The sequence below is a fragment of the Glandiceps talaboti genome, chromosome 11 (genome assembly GCF_964340395.1).
Source record: "Glandiceps talaboti chromosome 11, keGlaTala1.1, whole genome shotgun sequence".
Classification (NCBI taxonomy): domain Eukaryota; kingdom Metazoa; phylum Hemichordata; class Enteropneusta; family Spengelidae; genus Glandiceps; species Glandiceps talaboti.
The window spans coordinates 14,457,620-14,468,758 of record NC_135559.1 but is presented as its reverse complement, the minus strand read 5'-3'; the positions used below and the strand labels follow the sequence as shown (position 1 = coordinate 14,468,758).

The 11,139-nt window shown below is 35.8% G+C and overlaps 1 protein-coding gene across 1 annotated transcript in view; it reads left to right on the top strand.

Annotated features, from left to right (window-relative positions):
• LOC144442430 (ATP-binding cassette sub-family C member 5-like) overlaps nt 1-6,659 on the top strand; it is a 15,949-nt gene extending 9,290 nt beyond the window's left edge. Inside the window, exons 13-24 of the mRNA XM_078131775.1 lie at nt 1-14; nt 375-527; nt 1,101-1,230; nt 1,645-1,927; nt 2,492-2,678; nt 2,840-2,929; nt 3,241-3,430; nt 3,751-3,910; nt 4,956-5,034; nt 5,488-5,601; nt 6,146-6,310; nt 6,555-6,659. The exon at nt 1-14 is cut by the window's left edge and continues 177 nt beyond it. Coding sequence (XP_077987901.1) covers nt 1-14; nt 375-527; nt 1,101-1,230; nt 1,645-1,927; nt 2,492-2,678; nt 2,840-2,929; nt 3,241-3,430; nt 3,751-3,910; nt 4,956-5,034; nt 5,488-5,601; nt 6,146-6,310; nt 6,555-6,659 — 1,670 coding nt within the window. The remainder of the gene's footprint in view (nt 15-374; nt 528-1,100; nt 1,231-1,644; nt 1,928-2,491; nt 2,679-2,839; nt 2,930-3,240; nt 3,431-3,750; nt 3,911-4,955; nt 5,035-5,487; nt 5,602-6,145; nt 6,311-6,554) is intronic.
• The last annotated feature ends 4,480 nt before the right edge of the window (nt 6,660-11,139 follow it).

Genomic DNA, 11,139 nt, shown 5'->3' with positions numbered 1-11,139 from the left:
AAGCAGGCAGTCAGGTAAGGACAGGAAACGCATCCCTACCACTAGATGGCGCCCGAACAATGTCGACGTCAGCCATGTTTTTTTTTACCAGACTTACTGATATACCGGGCTATCAAAAGTACCTCATTTGCGGAAAATTACTCGTTCAAATTTATTGAGTCAAAATAAATACGTCGATCCTCAGACCACTTCGGTACTAGAGTTGAACTAAATCTTACTGGCATATTAGGTTGTGCTAAAACTCGACTTCTATAAAGATTCAAAGTGAGTAACATTCACTCCATAAATTAGATGGCATTCAGAGGAAAGATTCAACCACGTGCATTTTCTAACATTTGAATAATACTGCATATTATTTACTTACCCATTTTTAGAACAACACCGTTATTGACCCAGACACTAATGAAGAGTATTATTGTACAAAACCATCATGTCAGGACACAGCACAAGGTTTTGCCTACATTTATTGTATCAGTGTAGTCTTCCTGATTATTTTGTCCATGCTGAAGAGCTACGCATATGTTGTGGTTAGTATATTCAAATATTTACTTGACATCACCTGTAAGCCTAGTTTGGCGCCAAAAATTACAAGCACAAAATGTTTTTCATAGCGGTTTTTTACAAAAATTATCATTTTAAATCATGAATTGAGTTACAATTTACCGTGTACAAGACTTAGTGCAGATATTTCTTATGTCTACACAAAAATATCATGTTCATGTTCCTCCAGATATGTCCAGCACAAATATGTGTGTTTTCAGTTCAATTTTGGATTGTAAAACTCTTTTCTCGAATGGTTTTTCAGATACTGTCCTACAGTTATATAAGCACCAACTTTTGAAACACTTTAAAAAATAAAAATTAAGTCAATGTTATGACTGAATTAACAATTCAACATTCATGAAACCATAAACAATATATTTTTCCATAGTCTTTTATTGGGTTCCTCTAGCAAGTGCTCAAGACGGCTATTGAAACGGCTACTCTTTTGAATCTTTCTAATCTGAAAAAAATGTCATTGAATTTTATATATTCATGACATATTGTATAACGAATATTCACATGTACTGAATACCTACGCCATTTTATTTTACGTGTAGGCAACGTTGAGGGCGACAACCAACATGCATGATATTGTATTTGTCAAAGTGTTCAAGAGTCCAATGAAATTCTTCGACACAACGCCATCTGGTAGAATCATTAATAGATTCTCGAAAGATCTCGATGAAAGTAAGTTGATGTGTGTTTTCTGGCAGCAAGAGACTTTACAAAATCCCATATCATATTTCACAGGTGATGAAAATTTGGTAATAAGATCTGTACAAATCACTAAATGCTCAAATATTTCAATAATTCTTTCCAAATACAGGAAAGTTCAAAGGGGGTTGCACAAAATGACCGTACATTACATAAATCGTAAAGGAACCTAGATTGCAAAACAACTAGAATGATTTCTATTGACATGACCGATTGCGACCGACATTAACAACAAATTGACCGCGGTTGGTCACGGACAGTTGACGAATATGAAATTATTGAAATAACTGCTCCTTTATTATGATAAGTTCTTCGAGTATCACAATAAATGATCTATCCAACGCTGTACCCAGATCTAAATATGTGTTCATTTTTCTTGTGTTTCAGTGGATGCTCGAGCTCCTCTGCAAGCAGAAGGGTTTCTTCAGTCTTTCCTCACCATCATTTTTAGTCTCGCCATGATTGGAGTTGTCTTCCCCATCTTCTTTGCATTTATCATTCCTGTGTTTATCGTATTTTTCATCGTCTATCTGTACTTCCGAGTCAGTGTTCGTGTTCTGAAGCGTGTGGATAACGTCACTAGATCTCCCTGGTTTTCTCACATCTCGGCTTCCGCTCACGGACTGTCATCCATTCATGCATTTGAGAAGGAACATGATTTCAATAAAAGGTAAGAATATTTAATATTTGTATCTTTAGTGGAGAACTCGTACCATATAAAAGGTTCATACAACACTGTAACTCCGTCTACGGCCGCTGGCATTGTATACTGGTTTGCTTTATATCTTACAAATCTGCATAACCATCTTGACAGACCCATTTGTTATACAAAGTTTGATTCCATATAATATGGTGTGGTGTAATAATGCTTTGACAATGAAAAATGTCCTAGAGTTTGGCACTTAATTGGTTGGTTGAATGAATGAATGAATGAATGAATGGATGAATGAATTAATTAATGAATGAATGAATGAATGAATGAATGAATGAATGAATGAATGAATGAACGAACGAACGAACGAACGTACGTACGTACGTACGTACGTACGTACGAACGAACGAACGAATCACTGACTGACTGCAGGACTCAATGATAAACTGTATGGCTGGCTGATTGAGTAAAGTTACAAGGAAACTGTTTCGATGTTATCCCTGTAATAAATCAATATTCTAATTATATTTGTATAGTTCTGAGAATAATAAGTTATTTTGTTCCTATTATCAATAATTTCAGATTTGAAAAGTTAATGGACATCAACTCTATGCCATTCCTGCTGTTCAATCTTGGACTGAGATGGGCTGCTATTCGGCTTGAAATGCTTACCGTCGCCATTACTGTCATCACAGCAATTTTCGTGTGTGTTACTCATGGAAAACTGCCGCCTTCCTACGCTGGTCTTGCTTTGTCATTTGCTATACAGGTAATCCTATGCAAACTTTTAGAAGTATTAAATTACCATAATTTTTATGATACGCAGAATGAAAACTGGCCTTTTAGAGCTTTTTAGAATCATCCTTGCAATGCTATCACTTTTACCTGCCCAACCCATTTCACTTGGTTTTCGTTTTCCTTTGTTTCTAGAATGCCGGTATTTATCAGGTCATGGTACGTCTCCTAGCAGAATACGAGGCTCGATTCACTTCAGGTGAAAGGATAATACAGTACATTGATGTAAGGATGTTTTGGGATTTTGTCTTCTTTTAAAATCTTCATTCATATTTGAACCTTGGTTATTTTTTCAGTTGTGTATATATTTATCCTAAAGCCCCCAAAAAGGGATCTGGATGGTCTCACAAAACTCACCTCTACAGGTTTATAATCACCTTTCACCGTGTTCACAGAGAATCATTTGGTTAGCAGAACTTATGATAAATATATTTGGTTAAGCCTAACAATATGCGTATGAGTCAAATGATAGCGCCCTCTTTGTCCAAATATCAAATGGTATGGTCTAATATGAATGTCTAATATCGTTTCTGTAGGAATTGTACAAAGAAGCTGATGCCATTGTTCCGGACAATAGGCCCCCAAAGAGTTGGCCAGAGAAGGGTGTCCTTAAATTCATCGATTTCAAGATGAGATACAGAGAAAATCTGCCATTGGTGCTGAAAGGTGTCAATTTAGAGTTCAGATCGGAAGAAAAAGTAGGCATTGTGGGTAGAACAGGGTCAGGTAAGACGCCATTTTGAATAATTTTAACGTAGTCATTTCTGTATTTAGAAGTTTATGAGTAAATTGAAGATATTAATATCTCGTTTTCACGCAAAATAATGAAAATATTATCAAGATAAAAATATTTTTAAAAGACTGACATTAATATGCCATCGAAATATGTTGTACATGCAGCTTTATAACTTTGATGTCTTAACCAAGTCAGTTTGCTTTGATTAAGATAATCTATGATCGAATTTATGATATGTAACTAAATTCATGAAAGAATCTGCCAAGGACGTTTATTTAATTAAAACCCTGTATATATGCTTCCTACTTAGGTAAATCATCACTTGGTGTAGCTCTATTCCGATTGGTAGAACCAGCCGGTGGTAATATCAGCATTGATGGAATTAACTGTCATAATATTGGTCTGTATGATTTGCGATCAAAATTGTCAATCGTACCGCAGGATCCCGTCCTGTTCCTTGGTACAGTGAGGTATGTCCACCGTTATTTACTACAAAATACAAGCTGTCCGCTCCTTCTACTTTGGATGTATAAACAAAAATACTGAATATAGTTTAGCCCTGTTTACTTGCAAAAGTCATATTATAATGATTATAACGGGAGTTTGGGCAGTAACCAATAGGCCTTTCCAAAATTTGCCATGTTGGCACTCTACTTCCTGTCTGTGTGTACCTTTGGTGGTATACATGGTATAGGTTACTTGGGTAATCATACAGCACTGCTGCTTTCCTCGATATCTGAACAATGCGAAAATCATCCCTGATTTACACTGCTACAGAATACAAGGAACAACGCTCTTAAGAAACGGTTCTATGAAGTGATGATACCCCCAATTTGAGTGAGGGCGCTGTATTCTCAATTTCATGTTTGCAGTCTGTGTAACAGAAGTGTGATAATTTTTACAGCCATATCATGGACAATCCAAGGTCTTTCTACTCTCCTAAATAATAATTATTTGTTAAGTCTTTGAGAAAATGTGTACTCACTATTCTTCTTCTTCTGACAGACAGACAGACAGACAGACAGACAGACAGACAGACAGACAGCCACTCGAAGACTAAACATCGCAACCTTGACTTGTTCAGCAAATTGGCGGCCATATTAGTGATAAAAACACATTTTGCCAGTTATCTCCAAACGTTTGATACATATGGACACAATTTAAGTGCCTATCCTCATATTATCAATGATAAGCTTTCTAATGACCTTTGAACTTGACAAACATTTTCAAGGTTGAATGACTGGATATTTTTCATTCTACATTACCTCAAGAACTTCAATACACAAATACTCCATTTAAATGTCTTTACCCATATTTACAAGCAAATTTCAGCTTTCTTTTATATCTTGGCATTTGACTTTGACCTCCATATTCAAGGTCATATAACAAATTGGTCAATCCATTTTGAAGTTTTGTATCAAGAAACACCGTTCAAATTTGACCAATAACTTTGCCATGTAATACACCTGTCGGGCACTATGTGGTCAATGAAGACATTTTTACTTATTTCTTCAGATACAATTTGGATCCTTTTGGTGTCTATAAGGATGACCAAATATGGTATGCACTGGAAAAGTGTTACATGAAGAAAACAGTAAGTTAATGATGTACAATTAACCTTACGAATAAAAGATGTTCCGAAGAGCAGCTCAGCTCTATTTGCCATTTGCTCGTAGTTTTGTTCATGTATGTATGTGTGTATGTATGTATGTATGTATGTATGTATGTATGTATGTATGTATGTATGTATGTATGTATGTATGTGTGTGTGTGTATGTATGTATGTATTTTTGTATGTATGTATGTATGTGTGTGTATGTATGTATGTATGTATGTATGTATGTATGTGTGTGTGTGTGTGTGTGTGTGTGTGTGTATGTATGTACAGAGAGTAGGTGGATAGATGGGTGGGTGTGTGGATGGGGATCGATGGATAGAAGTGTGTATGTATTATAACCTTTCACTAGGACACACCAGATATTGAAGTTTCTATATGCTATCCCGTACAGTTTATTCTATCTGTCAACTTGTTACATTTATATTTCAGATTAAAAGTTTAGATGGAGGTCTGGAAGCCCCAGTCATCGAAAATGGTGAAAACTTCTCTGTCGGTGAAAGACAATTGATCTGTATGTCTAGAGCATTATTGAGGAATAGTAAGGTGAGCTGAAAAGTGACTTAAACTCAGGCAATAAAGTGGCCTACATAATAGGAACATACTGTAGGCTTAGCTAATCATTTACTATATTGATGTTCATGTACCTAGGGAATGTCAGATATAAGTAATCATAATATCATTGTAGCTTTTTAAAATGGAAGTAAACATAAATCCGTGAATGTGAGCGAAAATTGGGGATGTAAATTGCAGTTTTACTTAGCTGGTCTTTACTGTCATGTTATGCAGAGTTTTATATGCAGTTTCTATTCTCTCCTCACTGTCATCCCAACCCCTCTCCCTCTGTTCCCCTTCCTCCTGTTCTGTTGGCACTCCTCAAGTTCCTTCCCAATATAATGTCATTATTATTTCTTCTATATATCCGTGTACAGTACTTTGCTTTCATCCTCCTCTTTGGCAGACTTGCTCTCTTTGTTGTCCTCTTCCACTCCTTTTCCTACTACCTCTCCTTCTTCCTCACAATCGTTTCTCCCCTTTATTATCTTTCACCTTCTCCTCTGAATCATCATCATATTTTCTATTTTTTCAGATCTTAGTGCTTGATGAGGCTACAGCAGCTATTGATACTGAGACAGACAGTCTAATCCAGACAACGATCAGAGAGGCCTTCACTGGCTGTACTATGTTAACAATTGCACATAGATTGAATACTGTACTGTCATATGACAGGATATTGGTTATGAGCGATGGAGAGGTAAGGCAATGTTGTACCAATATGTGTATTAACACAACTTCGTGCATATGTATGTATGTATGTATGTATGTATGTATGTATGTGTGTATGTATGTATGTATGTATGTACGTACGTTGGTTGTTTGTTTGCATAAATGCACTTGATGAAGAGGGGATAGATTGACAAATGGATATTTGTTTCTCTAACACATATTTGTATTTCTTATCACTAGATATTCTGACAGTCTTTGTGTTTTCCCTTCAGGTTGCCGAGTTCGATACTCCCTCTAATCTGATTGGCAAACCTAACGGTGTATTTGCTGCCATGTTGAAAGCTGCTGAGAGTAGCAAGAAAATGGTGCAGGCATAAAGAAATAATAATACCAGTACTTGATAATAAGGAAACCCTATTATCAGACACCCCGTTGATTTGTGTTGCTAAGTTTGAGTTTTATGTATCGTTTTATTTTTGCATACTTGGGATAGAAAGATTCAAAATCTGACAGTGTATTTCACCTGCATGCAGTAGTTTTTCAGTTGACATTCGTTGAAAACCAAAAGACTTAACACAGGAAGTGACATCATAATCAGTATCGTTATCATGATTCTGCAAAGGTCACGACCTTACCATGTTTCAGTATATATTATATCATTACCTACGTATCTATGTGATTTCAAAAATACCATATCTCCAATGTGATGTGAAAGTTCCTGGTAATCTGAATATACTGTGATTTTTAAATCAACTTGACGAACAAAATGAACTTGAATTGTTGAGTTGATTATATGGACTTTGTAAGGATATAATTTCTTCAATATGATGTACAATGTATAATTTATGTCTACTATAATATTGCTTGATGACTTGAATAAGTCTCTTGAAAGAAGATTTATAAATCGTAAGTTGAACCCTTAACCCTTAACCCCTTATTGGAAATTTAGCTTGTTCTGGAATCTTTGTAAATAGGTATTTTGTCTAAGCGACTTTGTTGACAACGATAGTTAAAATTGAAATCACGCCCTCTAGAGTAGCTACAATTTTAGATGAAAGGTTACTGGCGAATGTTAATGTAATGACCCATTTTATGGATTCATTTAATTGTTTGTTAGGTTATTTTATTAAAACAAAACTACAAACCCTTATTTTTCCATTATTTTGAGACTGCTTTAACATCTTTATGAAACGTATCGTTAGAGGGCGTAATTTATTAGGAACGTCTATTCACTTTTATAGTAGTCTAGAAGCCTATTGACATGGTCTATCAAACCTTAGTCACGTTAGTGAAGAAATACGCGGGATGTTTGTTCAGGATGTTTATCTTTATTCTATACTTTATCCATATCAAATAATGTTGGGGGTTTTTATGTAGCGCTTTTCTATAGCCACAGAACGTCACTTTATATTTCCTCGACCCACTGGGGAGCATACAATCCATTGCCGCCTTTTATAAGCGCATACGATTAAAGCATTCACATTGTAATTTCTATACTACCAGGTCTATCTCATCTGATCATTCCTTTTACGAATAAAATACATACCAAAAACTAAGTCGTTTTTATTAGTTTCTAATGTTTCGTTCGAGAAGAGAGTGTGAGTCTAGATCTCTAGCACCCCTTTACGTTAACGATATTTCTAGCATACACGTATTTGGCAGAGGGGTCGTACACCCACTTCCCAATGAGTATAATTACACCTGATTTCACTTACCTTGCCAAAATATTTTGTGTCACACGTGTATTTTCATCTTGGTGCATACAATATCGGTAGATAAGAACAACACTTCAGACACGCTGAATCGTTACATATGAAAACAAATTACATGTATTTTGTTAGCACAGCGAACTGATAAGGTTCAATAGTGTTGTAGGCAAGGTGTGGTGTCTGTCTAGCTGTCTGTATGTCTGTGTGTGTGTGTGTCTGTCTGTCTGTCTGTCTGTCTGTTTGGTGTGTGCACGATTTACACTCAGCACCTACCAGACCGATTGCCTTGGTATTTGGTGGGGACATTACATTTGGTGTGTAGTTGGGAAATTGTTCAAACATCAGAGATGTGCGTTTTGGGTCAGAAAATGAGTTGTGGTCATAAAACTTAAACTCTAAACCTACTGCGCAGATTGGTCTGCAATTTGATTGGAACGTTGTTAGGGGTGTGTAAATTAAGAATAAACATCCAAAAGGGAATGCGCAACTGTCAAACAACAAGACCACACTCATAACAACAGTGCAATGGTGGTGCATATTGCAAAAATAACAACCCGGATAGTAAGGCAAGTGAATAAACTCAAAAACTTTACATAATAATCCCGCAATGAAGATACTGACCATACACATTAAAATTGTGGTATAGATAACATTTTTTCTTGTGATAACACATAAACTATACAATTGAGCTACAATTCAACTACAACTCACCACGCCATTTTCGTTTTAACGAGTCAATTTGTCTGAACTGTTCACCTTACCTACGTATGTACAAATGCATTTGTGACGCCCTGTTTTGGTTAGATAGGTTAGGTGAAATCGACTGTATCTTGCATGACGTGGTTAAAAATGTCATCTACATAGTTGTTGGTGATGATTCCTGTGAAGGCCACACTCGCGCCCTCATTACCAAATTTGTTGGTTTGCGTGAAATTTGTATTGTTCATGTGTTTCATAGTTGGTGGGGTTTTTTTGTTTGGAATAGACGGATCGAGAGAAAGTAATTGACAAGAGTAGACAAAATCGTACAAGATAGTTACTTTATTTTCATGTTCAACTGATACGAACAATTCTACACAGCCGTCACCAATTTCCAAATTACCACCACAGACAGTTTGAAATTTGTTTATCCGAAACAGACCTATTGCTTTTACATTAACAGAGATATAGAAAGAATGTACACAAACTGAAAAAAATACCGATTGAAGCAAAATAAGATTAAAAAGTATTGCTACTTGTCATGTAAGTAGTGATTTATAAATGCAGTGTTTTCTACTTTTGAAACTGCATAATATAGTAGTTTTTGCAAATGTGCAACTTGAATTATTATTACCTCTTGATACTCTCTGTACGTAAGTTTCATAACTCAAAGAGTTTTAATAACATCTTTTGTCGCTAGTAAAATGTCCACTGAAACTTCACATACAATTAAAGTTTCACCACCTACGGTTACTCTTCTGAATACATCACAATATGGTCATCCTCGTGATAAAAAAATACTACTCACAACATCTCCAGTACCTATATTTAAGTGTCGTTTTGAGTTTCAAGGGATCTCTGTTCCATTTTGTACGTAGCACGCCCTCACACGGCTAATTCGATTGATGGCGATCGACAACAGTTTGTCCAATTTCTCATGTGTGGGATTTCATGTCAATATGGTTGCGCTCGTTTCTTCTGAGTAACTATGGTTTCTTCATGGTGGCTCGTAGAAAAGAATGTTGTCTGATTGGTCAACAAGATGCATTACTACCTGGGGTGATACATACCCGAATATCAAGAAAATATCTTGACATTGGTTTGTGTGAAATTATATGGCAACCTTGTTTCTGTATATATAGCACGGACTTCAAGGCGGGACTAAATACTTTCGCAAGTCAACATAAGTAAGACTCTTTACACAAAATTCTTCCAGATGTTCAAAAGTTACTGCAATTGCTTACATAGCTCTCGTCGTTCAACCTCTTTCTTCAAGAAATTGACTGACGATTTTAACGCCAAAGAAAATCTCAAATGGATTGTTCAAATCATCAAATCATTAGCATTACTCATCCTTGTTCAAAAGAAATATTTTAGATAAAGAGCCGAACATTGTCAATTAAGTATCTACCTTCATAACATAGCTAAAATATAATAATTATTTATGGATTAAAATTTATTTCATTATCGTTTATTGAAGCTAACAGCTGCGACTTTAAAGTGTATATCAAGGCTACAGGAAAAAATAATGTATGAAGTCTATGTAAACTGAATATATAAAGAGCAAGCAATCTTTTTTTTGCATTCGCTTTCGAACAGAATGAAATATTTTGGAAGATTAAAATTCGAGAATTTCATGACAATTTTTTTTTCAATTATAAAGTGTCCTCCCCACCCCAGCTCCATCTCCCCATTTTCCGAATGATGTTCCGTCGCCACTTTATTCGTCGCATTTGTCAGCTCTATTTAACAGATGTTAATCTTTGTGTGTCATTGCAGAGTGAGAATAATTCACTACTGCAATACCATTAACATAAATGTGATTCTGGAAATGACGTATGTCATGCAATGCATTTTGGTTCCAGGTTCCAAAATGCATTGCGCGACATACGTCATTTCCAGAATTACATTTATGTTAATTAGGCTATATCATAATTTATACAAATCTTTAAAATGTTATGAAGGGATTGCTTATGTTGCATTTTGGAACACTTAAATGTCTCGAATGAAAAAATCGGAAAATCAAACCCTGAAAAAAAACCATAATTTGGTCCATTGTCACAGACATTCTTTTCACTGTCTGTGATTATGTTAACCAATAGGCAACCTTGTCTTACAGAGTCCTGTAAAAGTCACCCTAATAGATAGATACAGTCTCCTTCCCTGAGAGTTTAGTAGTACCCTATTCTATGAGTCGTGCTCCTCTCATACCTATACACAATTGGCGGGAAAGCGGAGGGACTTGGCGTCTGTCAGTTATTCTTGTTAATTTCTGTCTGTCTGTCTTTGTATTTAATGAGAAGACGTGTCGATTGTGAAGTAACTTCAGTTCATTCCAGACAACCAAAGGAATTGTGAAAGTTGATGGTGTCCCTACTCCCTAACGAAACTTTACTTTACAACAAAACAACAGAATCTCTCAAAAGCATGTCACGTCAGACCTGCATCA